Source organism: Carlito syrichta, unplaced genomic scaffold, assembly GCF_000164805.1.
Source record: "Carlito syrichta isolate Samal-C Ts95f unplaced genomic scaffold, Tarsius_syrichta-2.0.1 Scaffold303195, whole genome shotgun sequence".
Taxonomy (NCBI): domain Eukaryota; kingdom Metazoa; phylum Chordata; class Mammalia; order Primates; family Tarsiidae; genus Carlito; species Carlito syrichta.
Window position 1 is genome coordinate 631,442 of NW_007247291.1, and position 25,623 is coordinate 657,064.

The 25,623-nt window shown below is 41.6% G+C and overlaps 1 protein-coding gene across 1 annotated transcript; it reads left to right on the plus strand.

Moving 5' to 3' along the window:
• Positions 1-284: 284 nt before the first annotated feature.
• DYNLL2 (dynein light chain LC8-type 2) lies at positions 285-5,165 on the plus strand. The gene is made up of 2 exons (XM_008058059.1): positions 285-674; positions 3,091-5,165. Exons 1-2 carry the CDS (start codon positions 498-500, stop codon positions 3,226-3,228), a joined length of 315 nt encoding a protein of 104 aa, XP_008056250.1. The 5' UTR covers positions 285-497; the 3' UTR covers positions 3,229-5,165.
• The last annotated feature ends 20,458 nt before the right edge of the window (positions 5,166-25,623 follow it).

Consider the following 25,623-nt stretch of genomic DNA (forward strand, 5'->3'; position numbering starts at 1 on the left):
AAATGATTTGTCCAAGACCACAAGAATTCAAAGTCAGCACCAGAAATCAGGCCTACTGATTCCTAGTCTGTCTGCTTTTTACCATGACACCAATGATGTAATAATGGTCATTAAACCTATGCCACCTGCTTTGCCCTTGGTATAATCTGAAGCTTCCATTTTACAGATGATGACATGAAAGCACAAAGGTGCCCAAGGACTTGACTAGTAGATGATATATTGTAATATCCTGGCTATCAGTGCTGTTCAGAATATCAGAAATAGGTAAGGTTTAGAGTTGGAAAAAAATCTCATATTACATTTGATAAAAACTGATGGTCTATTATGTCTTTTTTTTCCTGTTTGCCCTGTGTTTCCCAGGGGTGAGAACCATGACTCTGCTAAAAGCTTAGACGTGCCCTCTCCTCTGCCCCTTTGTTTTCTGTTGCCCTTGCCTTCTGTGCTCCCCTCTCCCGCTGAGGCCCCGCACCCAGCAGCTCATATTTAATGCCCATGGCATGGAGTTGTCAGCTTCATCTCTCTGTTCCTTCTGCAGTGTCACGATGTCTGACCGGAAGGCAGTGATTAAGAACGCAGACATGTCTGAGGACATGCAACAGGATGCTGTTGACTGCGCCACGCAGGCCATGGAGAAGTACAACATAGAGAAGGACATTGCTGCCTATATCAAGAAGGTGTGCCAGGAGAGCTGTGGCTGATGGCCAGGGGTGGGGATTGGCAGCTGAGCTGCCCTCTAGGGAGGGCTGGAACTGGGGCCATAAGAAAGCAGGTATATCCCATGCAAGTAAGACCCTAGGAACTTCCAAAGCAGATAAATTAGGGAGAGTGAGACTGAATTGTCAAAGCATTCACCTTGGCGTTTTTGTTTTTGTTTTTGTTTTTGTTTTGTATCAGAGTCTCACTCCATCGCCCAGGCTGGAGTGCAGTGACCACCCCAGCGTCAACCTGCTGGGCTCAGGTGATCCTTTCGCCCCAGCCTTCCAAGTAGCCAGAACTACAGGTGTACACCACCACGCCCAGCTAATTTTTTTTTTTTTTTGAGTTGGAGTCTCATTCCATCACCCAGGCCAGAGTGCAGTGGCACGCTCATGGCCACCCCAGCATCGACCTGCTGGGCTCTGGCGATCCTTCCACCTCAGCCTTCCAAATACCTGGAACTTCAGGCATATGCTACCATGCTCAGCTAATTTTTTATTTGTTTTAAAGACAAGGTCTTGCCAAGTTGCCCAGGCTGGTCTAACTTTTTCATTTATTGTATATACGAGATCTTGCCAAGTTACCCAGGCTAGTCTTGAACCCCTGGGCTCAGGCTGTCCTCTTGCCTTGGCCTCCCAAAGTGCTGGGATTATAGACTTTAGCCACCGCACCTGGCCAAGGCATTCTTAATAGGAGCTCTGCTGAGGTTTTGTGTTTACATTTATAGATAATTGTGTGACTCTAAGGCTTTGGGGAAGAATAAGACTGCAGAGACACTTCAGAGTTAAATATTTCTGACCCAGTTCAGAACTTTTCAAAATTAAGATCAAGGATATTTGAATAATTAATATAAGATGTACACATTTTCTGGTAACTGCATTATTGAAAGTAGGGCGTGCTTATCATAATTCCTCATCATATAGGAGGTTTCCCTTTGTTTCCCTTGAAAAGGACTCAGGTATTGCATCATCCCCTTCTCCTTACTTTCTTAAGAAAAGGGTGGGCTTGAATATACAATTTTTTTTTAAAAATGGGTGACTGGATATGGTTAACATGGTGAGGAAGCAGTGGAACCAGACGTAAGAAGGGGTTACTGGGGCCTCCTGATTTTCAGTCAGGACCTGTATCCATTGGAGGCATAGTCCCAGTCTTTGATATTCTCGGCTCTGGCATCCCAAGAAGGATGTGTGAGAATGATGGCAGACTAGTCCATAGAAGTGACAGGTCTTCCTTTAGTTTTGCAGAACTGTTTTTCTACTCAGATAGATGGGATGAAAATTTGTGTGTGTGAAGCCAAGGGGTACAGAGCTAGCTGAAGGTGCCAGTTCCTTGTTGTTCTGTCCAGGGAGAGAATCCAGAATCATGTACTCCCAGAGCCAGAAGAATCCCTAGGTTAACTGATCAGCTTTCTTGTTTTGCCGATGGGGCATTGAGACTCACAGGAGTAGCTGTGGTTCTCCAACATTACACAGTCTTGAGTCAGGATTGAAGCTGGGGTTAGCTTTTACTATTCCCTAGTACTTTTTGGACTCATGTGGTACGGAGGCTGTGAGAAGGCTAAGCAAGTTGTATGTTGAACACTTGGTGGGACAGAGATCTCCAAGGTTGGCAGCACTGGTGGGCCCATGGTGGAGGGCTGCTGCCCTTTCTTTGATGGCCATGCAGGATATGTCTAGAACTTAGCCTGCAGGCTGAGCCACAAGACAGCAGGTTGCTTGTCTGATTAGCTCACAAGGATTCCTTGTGTGGTTTTGATGCTTAACTTCTTGTACCCCTGAGGGAGGTCAGGGAATTACCTTGATCTTATGGCTGAGATCCTTGTTCTGGTGCATACAGTCCACATAGTGCCTGGCACAGGAGATGCCTTTAATGTTGTTTTATATAGAACTGCTTCCTGGTACTACTGATGTTTGATACCCATTTTATTCTAATGTCTTGGTTTTTAGCATTTGGAAATGCAAGTTTTGTAATGTGTGAGGTGGCGGTGGCAGGTCCCCATTTGTGTCATGCTATGTGACACTGGGTAATCTTTTTATTTCACTGGACTTTCTGATTTTCATGCTGAAGAATCCCAGGGTGGGCTATTGGTGGTGTGAGAGTGTGAAGTTAGCTAGGAGGAGAGATAATCAGGGTGTAGAGGGCTGAAGGCTCAGGGGAGAGGAATAATGGAGCCTTTGTGGTGTTCCATTATTAATGAGGAGAGGAGTGTCCTAGCCAGCCTTAGAACCTGAGCTCCTGAGGTTTGGGGAGCTGAGGCCATGGGCTGGGGTGAGTGGGAGTGATAATGACTAAACATATGTCGGTGTTGGAGTTGCAGGAAGAGACTCCCATTTGATTCCTCATGTTCCTGCTACCCTAATCACCTTTCTTCTGCCCCTTTTATTCTTTTTTTAGGAATTTGACAAGAAATATAACCCTACCTGGCATTGTATCGTGGGCCGAAATTTTGGCAGCTATGTCACACACGAGACAAAGCACTTCATCTATTTTTACTTGGGTCAAGTTGCAATCCTCCTCTTCAAGTCGGGCTAGGTGGCCGTGGTGAAGGTGTCAGTGGCGGCGGCAGCGATGGCAAGCAGGCGGCGTTGCTGGGACTGTTTTGCACTGGGGCCAGCATCAGGATGTCCTCTCCAATGGCTGTGCTACTGCATGGACTGTATACTCGATTTCATGTGTATGTCGCAGTAAACAAAACCAAACTTCTTTCTGTTTAGTTGCCTGGGGAAGAAGGCTGCTTTATGTTTATTTTTCAAAACTTTAAACAATTTTTTTGGTTGTATTGCACTAGGAAATCTCTCCCACCTCTCCCTTTTCTCTTTCTCTCCCTATACAAAATAAAAAGCCCTCAACAAAACTGGAAAGACTAGGAGGGCTGAGGAAAAGAAATAGGTCTCTGGAGGTGGAACTAAAACTGTGCAACTGCCTCTTCCTTGTGGTGGATGCTGCTTTGGGAGGGCCCGTAAGGCTGCAGGGGGACAGTGTTAGGACTGGCAAGGAGAGAGGGATAGAAAGGAGAGTGGAGGGATTGATCTAGTACCAGGGAGAATATTCCACTGAACTGTGATTCTGCTTGGGGCAGAGGGTGGGGTAGGGGTGCATTCTTTAAGGGGCCCTGAGATATGTTTGTCTGTGGTGTGTGGGAGTGGGGAGCAGACTTGTCTTGCTGTCTCTGTCAGAATTTCTAAGTAAGGGCTGTGTCTTTGTGGATTACCTTCTTTTGTTCTCCTGCCAGAGATCATGCTAGGAGGATGTTGGGGGAGGATTAGCTTGTGTTTTGTTTTTTTTTCCTTTACATTTTTTTCTCCTTCTGTCTGCTCCCTACTTAGGTTTTCTCATTCCTCTGGAGTTCTCTTAGAGCAGCCCCTGTTGTTAGTTGGCTGGCAAGGGAATTTCTGGTGACTGTAGTTCCTTAGTTAGATCTTAGCAATCAAACCAAATCAATGTGTCCCTTGACTCTCCTCTGTGTGTGTATGTGTGTGTGTGTGTATGTATGTGTGTGTGTGTGTGTGTGTGTGTGTTTGGGTTTGGGATAGAGGGGAGGGGGAGGGGGCAGGACAGTGGAATCTCTAGGGTGTGTGGGGAGGTAGGGGCCACAGTTAGTTCTAAATGGGCCTTTATGTTAAAAGTCTTTGGGGGTAAAGACAGGTGTCACCCCCTTCCCCCACCAGTCATCTAGCCCAGACTCTGCTTGCGTTATGGCCATCTCTGCTCCCTGGGAAGGCTTTAGGGGAACTACCCAGGACAGGATGGCTGTGCCGCCGTCTGCTCTGGAGCTGGGTCTCAGTGGAGAGGGACAGTAACTGGATGTTTGCAGCCTCTGGTGGGAGGTGAGGATGGAAGTGATAAAGGGCTGAAAGGGGCTTCAGGGACTCATTGGAGGTCAGTCCTGCAGTAGTAAAGTAGATATCAGGAGATGGAGCAGGGCCATGAGGGGAGGAGATTCCAAGAAAGATGCAGGGGAAATCTTGTCTGTTAATGAAATAGGAATGGGGTGGGGTGTGGGGTGGGGTGGTCATTGCTGTTTGAGCTACTGATTCTCATGAATCGCCTTCAAAACTCATGTGTAGGGTTGACAATGTGGGGGTGGGGGATCCAGCTCTTTCTTTTATTTTCAAGTCCATTCTTGGGGCTAGTGGGGAGGCAGGAGAATGCCCCCTCCCCAAGGCTATAGTGTGTGCCGAGCTTGCTTTTGATGCTGGAAGGGGAGGGTGGGAACTGGGGTGGTGACTGAGTTCCCTTATCAAACCCTTCAGTGGGCAAGATTGAGTGCTTGAGTTTAGGTTTTATTTTTTTATGAATGTCCAAATCTGTGTTTCCCCCTGCCCTCCAAGACTTGTGTGGCCAGTTGGCAGTGTCTGGTTTGTGTTCATCTCTCCCTCATTTCTGGGGCAGGGGCTGAGACCCTGCCACATCTCCTATGCTCTGCATCCACGCCTCTTTTGGACATTAAAGGTTGATTGATGCACTTCTTCATTGTTTGGGTTTCTTTGGGGGTGTGGGGTTGACCTGGTAACTGATGCCACACAGTGGGTGGGGTTAGAGGCTATTTAGGTTGGATTAGGATGGGAACTGGAGAGGTAAGACTAGGCAAGAGATAACCAATTGGCTTGAAGCAGGACTAATTTGTAGGGCGTAGTTTATGCCCCTTAGGTAGGGGAGAACTGACCAGCAGTACTCAGCCACAAGGTTTCCTGGGTCCTACCTCCTGTGATGGGGATAGCTAGGGGAGCCACCTCTTGGGTCTTTGGTGTAGTAAATGGTTTCTTCTTGACTGGCATCCTGAATGAGCTTGGCTTCTTAGAAGCTTTGGCCAAAACTCATAGCTCTCCTGCTTCCCTTGTCTCGACTTCCCTGAGCCTGGTGACTATATTAGTAAAGTTCTGCTCTGACCCCTTAGAAATAAGAAAGCTGAGGATCTTCAGAAAATTGGGACCTGTTTTGGTGGAACCTGAGTGATTTTCTGACTCAGGTTATCCCAGTTGTCCCACTTGGGAGTTGCTGCCCCCACGCACAACTGGAGAACTCAGCAGTGCCAAGACTTCTGAGAGTGTCTTGTCTGCCCAGCTCTGGCCTTAAGCTGTTTGGCTGCAGTTCTCATGGAGATGTTAGGGAGCCAGAGGTGCTTTGCCCTTTTTCCATTGTCATTTATTCACTCAAAAAGTTATACTGAGTTCTGTGTGCTTGGGCCTCATGCTGTTCACATAAGAAAATGAGACAGGCAAGTTCTATGGAGTGCCTTCTAGTGGGTAGAGCAAACACATGCACACTTGATCAGCCTTTCCAGCAGTGATAAGTGTGCTATTAAGGAAATACACGGAGCAATGAACTACTGATTGCTGGAGGTCGGTATATAGGGTTCCTTCAGTTAGGAAGTTGGTTGGCTTGCCTCTGGGGCAATGAGGTCCTAAGGGATTAAGACAAGGAACTTGAACCCCAACTTCTGTTACTGCCTTTGCTAACATGAGTAATTTGACAAAATTGAAACCTTGGCTGAGTGAGGCCATAGTTCACTTTTCATCTGAGATGAGTGTCTCCAGGGCCAAAGCTCAACTACTTCCTACCCTAACAGAAGTGGCAAACCATGTGGCATCTGTAGCCAACACATCTTGCACAGGTAAGTGCACCGTGCTCATCTGGAGCTAATCCTACAGAGCTTCCTGGAAGGAGACAAGCCTCTATCATGTGGAACCAGGTGGAGGAAGGATGTGAGGATGGGTTACAGGGAGGGGCTGTGGAAGGCAGATGGCAACTGTGGAAATCTCTTAGAAGAACAAAGCCACTATCGGATCTGTGGCTGTGGAAGCATCAATATCCCCACCTCTCTTGTCCTGTTCTCTAGTCTTCTGGTATCTCCCCGTGACTGAACTCAACTGAATGGCAGACATCAAAGTGAACCCAGGGATGCAGTCTTTATGAGTCAGTCCCTTCCCCCAGAGAACAGCAAGAATGAGCAGCATGGGGAATGAATCTAAGGGAGACAAATGGAGACTAGCCAGCATGAATTGTCTGTTGTCACAGTGCTGTCAGTCTCTCTCTGCTGAACTTTGGTGCCCTCTAGCCTAGACAAGGGGTGGACTGTCTCCTAAATTAATTCCTTACCTCCTTCTGGTTTTTGCTCAAATGTCCTCTTATCAGAAGGGCCTTCCAACATCCTGGATGGAATAGTACCTCTCCCCCTGTCATTATTAATCTTACCCAGTCTAATTCTGTAGAGTACCTGCCAAGACTTGAAATATTTGTTGCCGGTCATAGTGGCTCACACCTGTAATCCCAACACTTTGGGAGGCAGAGACAAAAGGATTGCCTGAGCCCAGGGGTTTGAGACCAGCTTGGGCAACTTGGTGAGATCTTGTCTCTACAATAAATCAAACTATTAGCCAGGTGTGGTAGCGCACGCTTGTGGTTCCAGCTACTTGGAAGACTGAGGTGGAAGGATTGCCTGAGCATAGCAGATCAAGGCTGTGGTGGCCCTGAGTGTGCCACTGCACTCCAGTCTGGGCGACAGTGAGACACCAACTAAAAAAAAAAATGTGGTGTTTGTTTAATTTTTGGTCTCCCAAAACTAGAATATAAGCTCTTTGAAAGCATTTTCTCTTAGCTATTTTATCTTCAAGTGCACAGAATGGTGCTTGTCCTATAGGAAGTGCTTGATAGATGCTGTTGGGCAAATGAAAAAAGAGTACAAACAAACAAGCATGGGCAGTCCCAGGGTCCCAGAGCAGCCTGGCCTTTCCCAAAGAGGGTTTCTGCCTTAGGCATGGCTCCATCTTGCTGCCCCGGCCTTGCCAATTGTTCAACCTTTAGCCTCTCCCTTGCCTGCTAGCTATGGAAGAATGAAATGGTATGTTCATAAAATGCATTTTATTTTTGAAGCATTTAGTTTATGTTGCTGAAATCTCAGAGTACCCCTCCACAGTCATAAGCAACATTCTTTGATAAACAAACCGAATCAGAGAGGGTTAGTGACTTGGCAAAACACGTAGCTGGTTGTGTTACTAGAGCTCAGCACTGACTTCGAAGGGCTTCACTGGGTTTGGCAGCTGGGGTCTCACACTCCTTAAGTTTTAGGTCTAAGCTCCCTGAGTTTAGTTGTGAATCCCCAACGTTCCCTCTCCCGGGGCTCTGGTTTGGCAAGGACATGGAGGATAATTTCCTCTTTCCTTCCTCATGTGTCCCCTGTACCAAGAATTAAAGATTTGCCCCTTCTTCCTCAAGGCCTCATGAGAGGGAACATGAGTGTTCTGGTCTTTGAAGAGAGAGCAGACTCCCCTGAATTAAAAGCATAACCTCCTCACCATCCTAGTAACAAGGAGAGACCTATCATCTGTTGAAAAGGTCAGGCGTACCTGTATGCATATCTCTGTGACATATAAGGGCTTGGTGTTCATACCAATATTCATGAATACTCTTACCCACAGACTGCTACTGTGCCAATATAGAGGTTTATAAGAAAGATAAAAGAGAATCCCAGGTTTCTACTGCCTCTCTCCTCCCTCCCTTTGCCCAAACAAAGGTGTGCAGTGTTTGTGGTGAGGCTGTTAGGCATTGCTGTCTTGGGCTTTCTAGAGAAAGGCCAAACTTGGAAAAACAGTATGGTGGTACGGGTAGAACAAAGGATCTAGGATCAAAAGACCCGGGGTTGAGTGACACCTCCAATACTTCCCTCTGATGAACTTGGACAAGTTGCTTGACCTCTCTGAGCCTCAATTTCTTCAGTAAAATGGAGAATAATATGTCTTTTTTAAAGGAAAAGATCAAATGACATCATGTACAGGGTCTGACAATTAAGTTCGAGAACTTGCCACCATGCACGTAATGTTGGCAGCTCTTTACAAACAACTTGAGACATATCAGACTCACAGCTGTGTTCATGTCAACGTGTGGCAGTGTCTTGCTGAGTGGCATTCATCATCATTATTATTATTATTATTATTATTTTTTGAGTTGGTCTCACTCTGTCGCCCAGACTACAGTGCAGTGGCCACTCCCGGCCACCGCAGCCTCTACCTGCTGGGCTCCAGTGATCCTTCTGCCTCAGCCTTCCAAGTAGCTGGAACTACAAGCATGCGCTACGACACTCGGCTAATTTTTTAATTTATTGTAGAGATGAGGTCTTGCCAAGTTGCCTGGGCGGGTCTTGAACCCACGGGCTCAGGCAATTCGCTTACCTCAGCCTCCCATGGCGCGGGATTACAGGCTGCGCCACTGAGCCCGGCTTTATTATTATTATTATTGTTATTATTTTGAGTTGGAGTCTCACTCTGTCACCCAGATTGGAGTGCAGTGATACTCTCCTGGCCACTGCAGCCTCGACCTGCTGGGTTCCAGCGATCCTTCCTCCTCAGCCTTCCAAGTAGCTGGAACTACAGGCGTGCGCTACCACACCCAGATAATTTTTGATGTATTGTAGAGATTAGGTCTCGCCAAGTTGCCCAGGCAGGTCTCGAACCAGCGGGCTCAGGTAATTCCACTCACCTCAGCCTCCCAAAGCGCTGGGATTACAGGCTGAGCCACCGAGCCTGGCTCATTCATTATTATTGCTGCATGTTTTTTGTGTACCATCATGAGAATGTCTAGAGCATACACCATCTCCTGAAGGTCACTGCCCCAACCCTGCTTGAATTAGAGCAATAAACAAACATTAAATTTCCATTAACCTTGGCAAGAGTGGAAGTGAAATCAGGGATGTGTTAGTCCAAGTTTATGAGGATAATGCCACGAAGAAAATGGCAGTGTACAAATGGATTAAATGGTTTTCTGAAGGGAGAGAGCATGTCATTGATAAAGAAGTCAGAATGTCTAATAATGAGCAGAACTGACAAAAACATTGCAAAAATTTGTCAAATTGTGCATCAAAATTGTCAGCTGACTTTGAGAAGCATTTTAGACCAAATAAACTTAACAGAAAATCTTGGTATAAGAAAGGTGTGTGCAAAATGGTCCTAAATGTACCCTTGCATTACAACAATGCACCAGCTCTCACAGCACTGTCTGTGAGGGAGTTTTTAGCTAATAAACAAATAACTCTTGGAACACCCTCCCTACTCACCTGATTTGGCCCCCAATGGCTTTTTTCTTTACCTGAAGATAAAGGAATATCGAAAGGAAGACATTTTGATGATTTCGATGACATTCAGGACATCAAGGGTAACACGATAACAACTCTGATGGCCATACCAGAAAGAGTTCCAAAATTGCTTTGCTGGGTGGACTAGGTGCTAGCGTGGGCGCATAGCTTCCCTAGGGGAGTACTTCAAAGGTATCTGCAGTGATAATCAGCAATGAAGTATGTAACACTTTTTCTAGGTTGAGTTTGCAAGCTTAATTGTTCGACCACATATGTGAAAGTGCTTTAAAATTGGAAAGTGATGACAATGATAAAGATACTGATTATGAGGTTATCTAATAAAGCTTGGGGAAAGAATAAAGGATTCTGGGAAATCAGGCCCTCCAAATCCTTCTTCATACCCCATCACACCAGCCTTCTCCCTCCCTGGCCAAATTCCCTAAGGTGTTATATATGGGCACTTAGAACAATTGGGATGTAGAATTTGCTCTCCTGACTCCCACACCAGGTTTGATCCCAGTTTGAGGTGGCAGAGAGACCTAATTCATCTCTTGATTCTGAACCCCTTGCTGATTGAACTCTGGAGTGCCCTGTACTTGGTGGTGGTATACAGTTTAGTAGTTTTTAGTATTTACACAAACTTGTGTGGCTGTCACCACTAATTCCAGAGCATTTTCAGCACCCCTAGAAGAAACTTTGTACCTGTTTGCTGTCACTCCCCATTTCCTCTTCTCCCCAGCCCCTGGAAACTGCTGGTCTCTATGAATTGGCCTATTCTGGGCATTTCGCACAAATGGAATCATACAATATGTGGCCTTTATTTCTGACTTCTTTCATTTCGCATGATGTTTTCAAGGTTCGACTATGTTGTAGCATTTATCAGTACTTCATTTCTTTTTCTGGCTGAGTAATGCTCCGTCATATGGATATATCACATTTTGTTTATTCATTAGTTGAGGGACATTTGAATTGTTTCCACTTTTTGGCTACTGTGAATTGTGCCACTATAATACTATTGTGAATGTTTTGTGTGAATGTATATTTTGAATTCTCTTGGAGCATCTTTTATTTATTTTTTGCTCTGTTCATTTATTTTTGCATCTTTTATCTTTTAATGTCAGTTTTCTTTAAAATCTAAACTGGCAAATATTTTTCTGTAAAGGGTCAGATAGTAAATATTTTAGACTTTGTGGGCCATATCACTGTGTATCTAGTTACTGCAGCTACTTAACTCTGCCATTGTAGCATGAAAGCAACCATAGCCACATGTAAACAAATGAGCATGACTGTACTGCAGTAAAACTTCAGACAGGCAGTGGGCCATATTTGGCTTGTGAACCATAGCATACCAACCCCTCATCTAGATATTGCAATCACATGATTCAAAGGTACAAAAAGGGAAAATTCTCCCTCCTACCCCTATCCCTCCACCACTGAGCTCTCCTTAGAAACAATTAATGTGAAATTTTGTGTCTCCTTTTAGGGACAGTTGAGAATAAGCATATTTTAAAGTGGCTGTGTAATATTTCAATGTGTTGCAGATAACTTTATAAGCATGAAAAGACTAACTTGCCCACATCAGGGCATGAAGTTGCACCCTGAAAGACAGAACATTACTTGAGGAGTGCTGTGCTGACCTGCCCATTTGACTCCTCCATCAGAATAATCTTTTGAACTCCTGGGATTTGCCCACTAGTTTTGGGGCCATGGCTTATTAATGCCTAGTGATTCCTTTTTGGGTCAAAAGCAAGCTCTCACTCTGAAGAGATACAAGATTTTGTGATGACTTGTGTGTCAGTCAGAGTCCCACCAGAGAAATACCACCAGTAGGATATCTTCTGTTTGACTATCTATGTATCTGTCTATCATCTGTCTAGATTTATGGCAAGGAGTTGGCTTATGCAATGAGAAAGGGAATCTGGAAACTCTCAGGCAAGAGCTGATCAGCACTGCAGTTCACGAGTGGAATGTCTTCTTCACAGAAACCTCAGGCCTTTCAACTTGATGGATCAGGCCCATCCAAATTATTTAGAATAATCTCCTTTACATAAGTAAACTGGTTGTAGATGTAAAGCACATCTACAAAATACTTTCACAGCAACACCTGGATTAGTTTTTGAATAACTGGATACTAGAACCTAGCCAAATCACACATAAAACTGATCATCACAGTCCATGTCTTGTCAATTTGGCACCCACACACATCTGTCTAAACCATACTTAATCTTCAAATAAAGACAGTAACAAAGTCAAGTTTCTGTCTATCATGATAAAATTACCCTGTGTACAACTAAAAATATGCTTTCTCCAGAAGAGAATTCAAAGTCCTTGGGTGATCACTATTCTCCTTGATGACCCAGTAACTTCAATACTGTGATATAAAGTCAACTATTATTAATATATTTTATGTTAGAGGATAACAGAGGGAAGAAAACAAAAGATATATATACACAAATACACAAACATAACAAAATAAAGAATAAATACTCATAATAATTATAGTTCTCTTTTCTGTAGCCGATCACATGATTGTAGCTGGTATTTATAACTACCTTCTTTAACTGCTACTCCATATTTCCTTTGCCCTTGCAAGAAACTCACAGCTAGTTGTGGTTTTTTGCCTGCTGGGAGGCACCCAAACCTCCATTCCTGAAGGGTCCGTGCCATTAGAAATCCTACCTGAATTGGATTATTATAGTTTTCCACTACCTTTAATCACAGGACACAGTAGTACTAAGAGATTCCCTAAGGGATCTTTTATATTCTAGGCATACTCCATTGCCCAATTTCCCTTTGGTAGTCAGGATGAATCACGCCAGGAGTTACTTCAAAGAGTAACTCCCTTCTTTGCCTGTTAATTCAGAGGCATGAGGAATCCAAAATGATCCATGGTAGTCTTAACTTCCAGTTCGGTGAAATAATTGTGACTCCTAATAAAAAAGCATTCCTCCCTTTGGCATGAAGACCAGTAGAGCATAAGGTCTCAGGGATGGGAAGGAAAAATTTTACTAGTGAATCACTAGGGGCAATAGTGAGTTGTGCCCGTCCATTTCTACCCCTCATCCCTGAAATAGTGAATCCTAGCTATGGGACAAAAACACCATACGTGGGACACTGATTTAGAGCCTACACCATCTCCTGAAGAGCATTGCCCCAGCCCTGCAAGGTATTACCACCAAGCTGGCACTGTAATTGGATCTTCAAAAGGCCTTTCCACCCTTCTGTCAAGCCAGCTGCTTCAGGATGATGGGGAACATGGCAAAATCAGTAAATTCCATGAGCATATGCCCATTGATGTGCTTCACTTGCTGTGAAATGAATTTGTTCAAAAGAAGCAATGCAGCCAGTTGTGATGGCTCAAGCCTGTAATCCCAACACTTTGGGAGGCGGAGTCAAGAAGATTACCTGAGTCCAGGGGTTCAAGACCAGCCTGGGCAACTTGACGAGACCTTGTCTCTACAATAAGTCAAAAATTAGCTGGGCATAGTGGTGTACTCTTGTGGTTTCAGCTACTTGGAAGGCTGAGGTGGAAGGACCACCTGAGCTCAGCAGGCTGAGGCTTCAGTGGCTGTGAGCATGCCACTGCACTCCAGCCTAGTTGACAGAGTGAGACCAAAAAAAAGCAATGCTGTGTGGAAAAATGTGGTGGATAAGGCATTCTGGAAGTCCACAGATGATAATCTTGGTACACGTATTTCATGCAGAGAAGGTAAATCCAAATCCAGAGTGTCTACCCCGGTAAGAACAAGATGCTGCTTCTGCAATGAAAATAGTCTAATCTATAGCTGACTGATCACCCCAGTAATTGTGCTGGATCTCAGTGCTGGTCTCTGCTGCTGGCAGATTGGACACTCAGAAGTGGCTGTGGCCAGGTTATACTTGGTGAGTGGAAGTCTATATTGCAACACCCATGCATAACCTCCATCCCTGCCACCATGGCCACTTTTCCAGACTTTTATACAAATGAAATCATACAGTATGTACTTTTTTTTTGGAGGTTGGTTTATTTCACTCAGCATATTTATTTTGAGATTCATCCATGTTATTTTGTGTGTGTGTATCATTATGTGTTCCTTTTTTATTGCTGAGTAGTATTCCATTGTGTGGATATAATTAAGTGTATTTCTCCATTTTCCTATTGAGCGACATGTGAATTTCCATTTTGGAAATTATGAATAAAGCTGCTATAAACATTGACATACAGGTTTTTGTGTTAATGTAGGTTTTGATTTTACTTGGGTAAATTATTAGGGATGGGATTGCTGGATGTTATGGTAAGCATATTTTAACTTTATAAGAACTTGCCAAACTATTTTTCAGAGTGACCACACCATTTTGCATTCTCCACCATTAATGTTGGAGACTGTCAGTTACTCCCCATTCTCATCAACACTTGGGGATTGTCAGTTTTTATTTTTATTTTATTTTTATTTATTTATTTATTTTTGAGTTGGAGTCTCACTCTGTCGCCGAGACTGGAGTGCAGTGGCACACTCCCGTCCACCACAGCCTCGACCTGCTGGGCTCCGGCGATCCTTTCGCCTCAGCCTTCCAGGTAGCTGGAACTACAGGCATGCACTACTATGCCCGGCTGATTTTTTGATTTATTGAAGAGATGAGGTCTTGCTGCCCAGGCTGGTCTCTAGCCCGCGGGCTCAGGCAATCCATCTGCCTCAACCCCCAAGGTGCGGGATTTGTTTTTTCTTTTTTGAATTTCGTTTGGTGTTGTATTTAAGAACACTTGCATAACTCAAGATAGCAAAGGTGTTTTTCTGTGTTTTAAAGTTTTCCATCCTACATTTAGACCTATGATCCATTTGGAATTCATTTTTGTATATGTTGTGAGAATCAAGGTTTACTTATATAGTTATTTTTTTTGAGTTGGAGTCTCACTCCGTCGCCCGGACTGGAGTGCAGTGGCCACTCCCAGCCACCGCAGCCTCGACCTGCTGGGCTCCGGCGATCCTTCTGCCTCAGCCTTCCAAGTAGCCGGAACCACAGGTGCGTGCTACCACACCCAGCTAGTTTTTTGATTTATTGTAGAGATGAGGTCTCGCCAAGTTGCCCAGGTGGGTCTCGAACCGGTGGGCTCAGGCAATCCACTCACCTCAGCCTCCCAAAGCGCTGGGATTACAGGCTGAGCCACCAAGCCCGGCTTATATAGTTAGTTTTAAAAAAAAATTTATATTTTAAAGATGTGGAGTACAATTCGGGGTTAGGTATACAAATGTTCATTATGCAAGTACCCTTGTTGTCGATGAGATGTGCTCCTCCCTTCCCTATTTATTTAGTTTTAAGGATATTTATTGACATGAGAAATGCTTATGACAAACTTTAATTAGGGGAATGAAGCAAAATGCAAGCATAGACACGTACATATGTTTTAATTTTGAAAAAATAATGATAGATAGATACTCATGCTCATTCACATATCTATCTTGTAAACAGATTATAGATATGTTCTGTTTTTTTTTTTATCCAGTCTGTAGTTTTCAGCTGCTAAAATGGGGATAATTTGTTATGTAGCAAAATATAATCAATTACATTTTCTATTTCCTACTTATTTTTCTCCTTTCTTGTTCTTCTAAATAGATCAATTTTAAAAATCATTCTATTGTTTTCCTCTGCAGTTTGCAAACCTTTGTTCTTTTAATAGCTAACCAAATTTATAATGTGTGTATTAATATATTGATGTTTATATTTAACAACTTTATTCCCCCCCAAACATAAGGGTCTTAAGAAAAACATTTTAATTCCATTTATCACCTTCCGACTTATACATTATTATGGGATTATATTTTAATCATTATTATTATTATTGCATTCCACAATTATTTTAGTCTACATTTTTATTCTTCATTCATTATTATATCTCAAAAGTATAGAATCACTTTCATTCTTTTTTGAGGCTTATTTCTTTTTTCTTCCTCCCACCTTACCTCCCTTTCTTCCTTCCTTTATGCTTTCCTTTCTATCTCTGTCGCATATTGTCACCCTATCCATTTGTTTTAATACAATTTTTGAAAGCCTCTTTTCTCCATTAAATTGCCTTTGTATCTTTGTAAAAAATTGATTGGCCATATGTGTATATTTCTGGACCTTTTATTCTGTTCCACTGATCTATGTGTCTATCCTCTTGCCAATACTATACTGTAGCTTTATAGTTAAAGTCTCTAATATGGATAATGTGAATCCTCCAACTTTATTATTCTTTTTCAAAATATTTTAGCTAGTCTAGTTTTTTTGCCCTTGCATATAAATTTAAGAATCTGGTTATTGATACTGATAAAATATCTTGCTGGGAAGATTGCATTGAATCTGTATATCAATTTGGAGGCAACTGACAGCTTCACAATATTGAGTTTTCTGATTCATGAATATGGTATTTCTATTTGTCTTATTTGAATTTTTTCCATGACTGTTCTGTAATTTTCAGCACACAGATTCTACACATATTTTGTTAGATTCATTTCTAAGTATTTTCTTTTTTCTGTGCAATTGTGATAGCATTATTTAAATTTTTTTGAATTTCCAGTTGTTTGATGTTTGTATATAGAAATATGATTTATTTTTGTATATTGACCTTGTGTCCTGTGACCCTACTAGATTACTTTTAGTTCTATGAGCTTATTTGTAGATTCCACAGTACTTTCTATATATCCAATCAAGCTATCTGTGAATAGAAACAGTTTTATTTCTTCCTTTCCTTTCTGAATGTTTTTTTCCCCTTTTCTGCATTTGCTAGGACTTCCTGTATATATTGAATTGGAGTGATAAGAGTGAATATTCTGGGCTGCTTCTACATCTTAGAAGGTGCCTTAGTTCAGGCAACTATAATGAAAATGCAATGAACTGAATGGCTTAAACTACAAACGTTTATTTATCACAGTTCTGGAGGCTGGGAATTCCAAAATCAAGGGTTTGGCAGATTTAGTGTCCAATGGAGTCCTGCTTCTTGTTCATGGATGGCCGTCTTCTTTGTCCTCACATGGCAGAAGGAGTGAGAAATTTCTCTAGGGTCTCTCTTATAAGGGCACTAATACCATTCATGAAGGCTCTACTGATACTGATAACGTGTTCTATAAAAGTCAATTGGGCCAATTCAATTGTTAGTCTTCTATATTCTTACCGATCTTTTGTCTACTTGTTCTCTGAATTATTATTTTTAAAATTTATTTTATTTTTAAAAAATTTAAAATAGAGACGTGGTCTTACTATGTTGCCCACGCTGGTCTCAAACTCTTGGGCAAAGCAGTCTCCTTCTTCAGCCTCCCATGGTGCTGGGATTATGGGCATGAGCCACCACGCCCAGTCTGTTCTCTGAATTATTGAAGAAGTGTTGAAATTTCCAACTATAAATTAAGGACCTGTCCTTTTTCCCCTTAAACGCCTAGTTTTTCTTTCTTTGCTTTATATCTGTTGCAGTGCCACATGGTATTTAGAATTATTATATCCTCTTAATGAATTGATTTGTCATTATGAAATGACCTCTTCATTTGTGGTAATATTCTTTGCTCTGAAATCTATTGACTTTTTGGCTTTTTAAAAATTAGTATTAGCATGGTATGTCTTTTCCTACCTCTAAATATTTAACCTATTTGTGTTTTTATATTTAAGTGACTTTTTTATAAGCAGCATATAATTGGATCTTGCTTTTCTTAATCTAATCAGACAATATCTTCCTTTAAGTTGTGCTTAGAGCATTTACATTTAATGTGATTATCTATGATTACAGCTAAATCTATCATCCTGTCATTTGTTTATATCTGTCCTATATCTTCTTCCTCTCTTTCTACCTTTTTTGGAATTAATGAATATTTTTTATGATTCCATTTTGCATACAGATGCACTTTTTTTTTGAGTTGGAGTCTCACTCTGTCACCCAGACTGGAGTGCAGTGGCACACTCCCAGCCACCGCAGCCTTGACCTGCTGGGCTCTGGTGATCCTTCTGCCTCAGGCTTCCAAGTAGCCAGAACTACAGGCACGCGCTACCATGCCCAGCTAATTTTTGATTTATTGTAGAGACGAGGTCTCGCCAAGTTACCCAGGTGGGTCTCGAACCCGCAGGCTCAGGGAATCCACTCACCTTGGCCTCCCAAAGTGCTGGGATTACAGGCTGAGCTATCGAGCCCAGCCCATATGCACTTCTTGACTGAGTTTGGGGTTATATTCTAATAAACCTGCCATAATTTGAAAATATCACAAGGTGAAAAGCATATTTAATTTATATATTTTCAACTTACAATGAGTTATCCACATATAGCCCATTGCAAACTGAGGAGCATACTGTATGCTTATTGCTTTTGCACCATCTTAAAGTTGAAAAATCTTAAAGTTCATTCTAAGTTGGGGACCATCATTTGTAGACATACTTTGCTGGTTTTTTTGTTTTATGTTTTTTTGGGTTTTTTTGAGTTGGAGTTTCACTCTGTCGCCCAGACTGTGCAGTGGCATGCTCCCGGCTACCATAGCCTTGATCTGCTGGGTTCCGGCGATCCTTCCGCCTCAGCATTCCAAGCGGGAACCACAGCCGCGCACTACCATGCCCTGCTAGTTTTTTATTTATTCTAGAGAGGAGGTCTCGCCAAGTTGCCCAGGCGGGTCTCGAAGCAATCCACTCATCTCGGCCTCCCAAAGCGCAGGATTACAAGCTGAGCCACCGAGCCCGGCTACTTTGCTGGTTTATAAATTGTATCTCTTTTTTGTTGTTGGTATTTTAGTGATTGAGCTAGGATTTATAGTACACAACTTTAACTTATTATAGTCCAACTTCAAGTGATGACATACCACTTCACATATACAGGCATGTGCCCACAATATTGTTTCAATCAGTGATGGGTCATCAGATATAATGGTGGTCCTGCAAGATTATAATGAATTTGAAAAATTCCTGTTATCTACTGACATCATAGCCTTCCTAACATTGTAGCACAATGCATTACTCACGTTTGTGATGATGTTGGTGTAAACAAACCTACTGCCCTGCCACTCATATAAAAGTATAGCAAATACAATTACATACAGTATATAATACTTGATAACGATAATAAATGACTTTGTACCTGGTTTATGTTTTACTATACTATACTTCTTATTGTTATTTTAGAGTGTACTCTTTCTCCTTATATATATTAAAAAGTTAACTATAAGGCCGGGCATGGTGGCTCAAGCCTGTAATCCCAGCACTTTGGGAGGCCAGGGCTAGAGGATTGCCTGAGCTCAGGGGTTTGAGACCAGCTTGGGCAACTTGGTGAGATCTCATGTCCACAATAAAGCAAAAAATAAGCTGGGTGTGGTAGTGCACGCCTGTGCTGCTAGCTACTTGGAAGTCTGAGGTGGAAGGATCGCCTGAGTCCAGCAGGTCGAGGCTGCAGTGGCTGTGAGTGTACCACTGCACTCTAGCCTGGGCAACAGAGTGAGACTCTGACTCAAAAAAAAAAAAAAAGAAGAAGATAACTATAAAACAGTCTCAGGCAACTTCTTCAGAAGATATTCCAGAAGAAGGCATTGTTATCACAGGAAATGACAGCTCCATGTGTGTTACTGGCCCTGAGAATCTTCCAGTAAGACAAGATGTGGCAGTAAAAGACAGTGATATTGATGATCCTGACCCTATGTAGGCCTAAGGCCTAGGCTAGTCTATATGTTTGTGTTTTGGTTTTTAATAAACAAAATTTAAGAAGTTAAAAAATAAAATTTTTAAATAGAAAAAAGCTTATAGAATAAGGATGTAAAGAAAAAATTTTGTACTGACATACAATGTTTTTGTGTTTTAAGCAAAATATTATTACAAAAGAGTCAAAAGGTTTTAAAAAATTAAAAAAGTTTATCAAGTAAAAATGTTAGAGGAAGCTAGGTTTAATTTATTATTGATAAAAGAAAAAATGTTTAAAAAATAAATTTAGTGTAGCTTAAGTGTACGGTATTGATAACGTTGACAGTGGTATATAATAACGTCCTAGGGCTTCACATTCATTCACTTCTCACTCACTGAGTCGCTCAGAGTAGCTGCCAGTCCTACAAGTTCCATTTATGGTAGGTGCCCTGTGCAGGTGTACCAATTTTTATCTTTAATACCATATTTTTATGGTTCCTTTTCTATGTTTAGATATGTTTAAATACACAAATACCGTTGTGTTACACTGGTCTACAGTATTCAGTCCTGTAATGTGTTGTAGAGGTTTGTAGCCTGAGAGCAACAGGCTATACCATATAGCCTAGGTGTGTAGGGTAGCCTATACCATCTAGGTTTGTGTCAGTACATTATGATGTTTGCACAATGACAAAATTGCCTAAGGTTGCATTTCTCAGAATGTATCTCCAAATTTAAGCAACAGTAGTAGTAGGTAAACTCCACAATATACTGATTTTTTTGCTTTATTTTTATTGTTTTCCATTTATTTTTATTTATTTCAGTTGGGGTCTCACTCTGTTGCCCAGACTGCAGTGGAGTGGCACGATTATGGCTCCTGAGTAGATGGGATAACAGGCATGCACCACCATGTCCAGCTAATTTATTTATTTATTTTGGTAACAGTAAGATCTTGCCACGTTGCCCAGGCTAGTCTCAAACTCCTGGCTCAAGCAATTCTCCTGCCTCAGTCACCCAAAGTGCTGGGATTATAGGCAAGAGACATCATGCTCAGCCTATTGTTTTGTTTTTTGTTTTAAGTAGTCAATTATCTGACCAGATGCAGTAGCTCAGGAATCCCAGTACTTTGGGAGGTCAAGGCAGGAGAATTGCTTGAGTCCAGGAATTCAAGACCAGCCTAGGCAACATAGGGAGACCTTGTCTCCCCCCAAATTTTAAAAAAATTAGCCAGATGTGGCAGTGCACACCTGTAGTTCCAGCTACCTGGGAGGCTGAGGCAGAAGTGCCTGAGCACAGGAGGTCAAGGATGCAGTGAGCCATGATCACGTTACTGCACTCCAGCCTAGGAGACAGAGTGACACTTTGCCTCAAAATAAATAAATAGCCAATTATTATTTAGAGAAACTTAAATAAGAAAAAGTATTTTGTATATGTCCATATGGTTTCCATTTTTGCTGATCTTTATTCCTTTGTCTATATCTAGATTTTGGTCTAGTATTACTTTCCCTTTGCTCAAGGATATCATTTAACTGTTTTTTGTTTTGTTTTGTTTTGTTTTTTTGGTGCAGTGGCTATCAGTTAGTGAGGATTTCTTTTAGCTTTTGTATGTCTGGAAGTGTTTTTTCACCTTCTATTTTCTGGGTATAGAATTCTAGTTTGAGAGTTTTTATCTTTTAGTACTTTAAGGATACTGTTCCAACATTTACATGCTTGCATTTTTCTGACAAGAAGTCAGTTATAAATCTGATATCTGATCTCTGTATGATACAGAATGGTGTAGTTTTCTTTTCTTTTCTTTTCTTTTTTTTTTTTTGAGTTGGAATCTTACTCTGTCACTACTCTGTCACTCAAACTGGAGTGCAGTGGCCGCTCCCGGCCATTGCAGCCTTGACCTGCTGGGCTCCAGTGATCCTTCCACCTCAGCCTTCCAAGTAGCTGGAACTACAGGCATGCGCTATCGTGCCCAGCTAATTTTTTGATTTATTGTAGAGATGAGGTCTTGCCAAGTTGCCCAGGTGGGTCTCGAACCCACAGGCTCAGGCAATCCACTCACCTCGGCCTCCCAAAGTGCTGGGATACAGGCTGAGCCACCCAGCCCGGCCATGTAGTCTTCTTTATGTTGCTTGTGTTAAGGCTCCTTGAGCTAAGAAAATATGTGGTTGTCTAGCTCTCATCACCTTTGGAAGCTTTTCAGCCATTATTCTTTTTTTTTAAATTAATTGTTTATTTTTAAGATGTGGGTTACAATTCAGGGTTAGATATACAAATGTTCATTATGCAGGTACCCTTATTGATGAGGTGTGCCCCACTGTCCCCCAGCAGATTCCCCCTACTACCAATCCTTTCCCCCCACCCCCGGCAGTTTCCCACTACTGCCAATACTTTTCTTATAGTATTATGACAATTATTCAAAGTCTGCTTATGAGTGAGAACATGTGATACTCAGTTCTTTGTTTCTGTGATAGATCACTCAGTATTATAGATTATAAGTCCATCCAAGTTGCTGTGAAAGTCATAATTTTGTCCTTCTTTATGATTATGCAATATTCCATTGTGTATATGCACCACATTTTAAAAAAATCCAGTCCTCTTTTGATGGGCAGCACAGCTGGTTCCAAATTTTTGCTATTGTGAACAATGCTGCAATAAACATGTGTGTGCGGGTATCTTTTTCATAGAGTGATTTAAGTTCCTCTGGGTATATTCCCAGTAGGGGGATTGTAAGGTCGTATGAAAGGTCAATTTTTAGATCTTTTAGGAATTACCAAACTGTCTTCCATAGAGGTTGTTAGTACAACCTCTAGTTTACACTCCCACCAACAGTGTAGAACTGTTTCCTTTTCCCCACATCCTCTCCAGCATCTGTTGCTTTTTGAGTTATTGATGATGGCCATCCTGACTGGAGTTAGGTGGTATCTCAGTGTGGTTTTACTTTGCATTTCTTTGATGACTAGTGAGGCTGAGCATTTTTTCATGTATCTGTTGGGTGCTCTTATATCTTCTTTTGAGAAATGTCTAATCATATCTTTTGCCCATTTTGTAATGGAGCTGTTGGTTTTTTTCTTTTCAGCACATTTTGAGTTCCTTGTAGATCCTAGACGTTAGATCTTTTCGGATATACAGTTGGCAAATATTTTTTCCCAGTCTATGGGTTGTCTCCCTGCTCTCTTGATGGTTTCTTTGGCTTTGCAGAAGCTTGTCAGTTTGATGAGGTCCCATTTGTCTATCTTATCTCTTATGACATGGGAACTTGGGGTTATGATCATCAGGAATTGGTTGCCAGTTCCAATTTCCATAAGAGTGTTGCCTGCATTTTCTGAAGTTCTTATAGTTTGAAGTTTTACGTTTAGGTCTTTGATCCATTTACAGTGATTTTTGTGTATGGTGATAGGTAGGGTTCTTGTTTTAATCTGCATGTGGTCAGCCAGTTTTCTCAGCACCATTTACTGAATAGGTTCTCCTCTCCCCAGTGGTTGTTGGTGGAAGCTTTGTTGAAGATGAGTTGGTTGAGAAATTGAGGTTTTGCTTCTGGAATCTCTATCCTGTTCCATTGATCTTATACCATTCCATTGGTTTTTGTACCAATACCAGGCTATTTTGATTATTGTAGCTGTATAATAGAGTTTACAGTCTGGGAGTGTGATGCCTTCTGCTTTGTTTTTTTTCTGCTGAGGACTGTTTTGGCTATTCGTGGTTGTTTATGTTTCCATATGAATTGTCGTTTCCAGGTCTGAGAAGAATGCTGCTGGTAATTTAATAAGTATTGTATTAAATCTGTAAATTGCCTTGGGTAGGATGGACATCATAACAATGTTGATTCTTCCAATCCATGAGCATAGAATATTTTTCCATTTGTTTGTGTCATCTTTGATTTATTTAGGCAGTATTTTGTAGTTTTTGTTGTAATGGTCTTTCATGTCTCTGGTTAGGAAGATGCCAAGGTATTTCTTTTTTTTTGGTCAGCCATTATTCTTAAAATATATTTTCTTTCTCTCCTTTCCTATCCTTTAGGGACTCCAAGTACAAGCGGTCTAGCTTGAACTTGTCCTACATCTATGTTTATTGTATTTTTGAGTTTCTCCTCTTTCTGTACTTTATTTTGATGTTTTCTATCACTGCCTTCAAGTTTATTAATCTTTTCTTTTGCAGTGTCCAATCTGTTATTAAACACATTCATTCTCTTTTTTCAATTCATAAATTGTAGTTTTCACCTATAGAAGTTAAACACAGTTTTTTGTGTTTTTTTTGAGTTGGAGTCTCACTCTGTCACCCAGACTGGAGTGCCTTGACCTGCTGGGCTCCGGCGATCCTTCCGCCTCAGCCTTCCTAGTAGCTGGAACTACAGGTGCGTGCTACCATGCCCAGCTAATTTTTTGATTTATTGTAGAGATGAGGTCTCACCAAGTTGTCCAAGCGGGTCTCGAACCCGCGGGCTCAGGCAATCCACTCACCTCAGCCTCCCAAGGCACGGAATTACAGGCTGAGCCACCGAGCCCGGCTTAAATACAGGTCTTTTAAAAATATCTTCTGTGTTTCCACCTACCATTCCCAATATTTCTTCTAACTTCTTGAATGTATGGACTCTAGTTTTAATACTTTTAATATTCTTGTGTACAAATTCTGTCATGTTTCATTTGGGGAATTGATTTTAGCTGACTAAGTTTTGTTATCTTTATGAGTTGTTTTTCTTACTTCTTTAAATACTTGGTCATTTTTTATTGAATGACACATATTGTAAATTTTACCTTGATGGGTACTGGGTATTTTGTTTTCCTGTAAGTATTTTTGAACTTTATATATAGTAATTATATGATCTTTGTAATGACAAAGGCCTTCTTAGACAAGATACAGAGAGCAAGAGCTACTCTGAAGGAAAAAACTGATACATTTGACCACGTAAAGTGTGTGACATGGGGAAGGAACTAAAAAAATTAAAACTGTATGACCAAGGATATGTAAGAACAGTTAAAAGGCAAGCAGAGCTAGCTGGAGAGAATACTTGGGGGAAAATATGCATGACAAAGACTTAGCATAGACAATTTATAAATAACCTTTCTATATTAGAAAAAGATAAATTGCTCAATGAAATCATGAGCAAAGGATACAAACAGGTAGTTCTCAGGAAAGAAGATGAAACACAATTAACAACAATCATAATAGTAATAGCAATGATGATAGTATTTGTGTGTTTAGAACTTATCGTCAGACACAAGTCTAAGCACTTCTCATGTATTAATTCATTGAGTCCTCATCTCAAAGGAGGAAATACTAATTTTTTTCTTTGAGTCAGAGTCTCACTCTGCCACCCTGGCTGGAATGCAGTGGCATGCTCACAGCCACCACAGCCTTTACCTGCTGGGCTCAGGCGATCCTTCCACCTCAGCCTTCCAAGTAGCTGGAAACACAGGTGTGCACCACCACACTTGGTTAATTTTTAAATTTACTGTAGAGATGAGGTCTCATAAAGTTGCCCAGGCTGCTCTCGAATCCCCGGGCTCAGGCAGTCCTCTCACCTCGGCCTCCCAAAGTCCTGGGATTACAGGTGTGAGACACTGTGTCCTGCAGGAAATACTATTATACTGATTTTATAGATGAGAAAACTCTAGCACATAGAAATGATTAATTTGCCCAAGGTCACACAGCTAATAAGTGGCAAAGCCAGAATTGGAACCCTATGGAGCCTGTGCATTTAGCTATACTTGAAGCATAAGACTATGACTATCCTCACTAGAAAATAGGAACATGCAATAAAGCAACAGTGAGATATATTTTTAAAAATAAATCATATTGGCATTTTATTCAAAAAGCGAGGTGGTGGAGAAATGGATTATCTTATACACTGCTAGTAAGAGTATATACAGGTACTATGGGTTTGGAGGGAATTTGGCAGATGTACCCTGTGGTCCAGCAATTTCACCTCTTGAAATCTGCTTGGGAAACATCTGTGTGTGCTCCAGGAGGCATGTAGAAAGCTGGCTACAGTCTTGTATGTATGTAGTAGCTTTTGGAAATATCCTAAATGTCCAACAGTAGAGAAATGGCTAAATATGACAATCCATGTTATAAAATAAAATGCAGAAAGTAAAACAAATGAAGTAGTAGTGTATGTACTGATATGTACTGCTCCAAATGTATTGCAAAGTGAAAAAAAAAGTTGCAGAATAAATAGATATAGAATTCTTCTTCTTCTTCTTCTTCTTCTTCTTCTTCTTCTTCTTCCTCTTCCTCTTCCTCTTCCTCTTCCTCTTCCTCTCCTTCTCCTTCTC

What these genes read in the sequence shown, in the direction of transcription:
- DYNLL2 (XM_008058059.1), top strand. Translation starts at nt 498, where the DNA reads ATGGAGTTGTCAGCTTCATCTCTCTGTTCCTTCTGCAGTGTCACGATG. An exon ending in TTGCTGCCTATATCAAGAAG is followed by an intron (nt 675 to 3,090) that starts GTGTGCCAGGAG and finishes TTCTTTTTTTAG; the next exon opens with GAATTTGACAAGAAATATAA.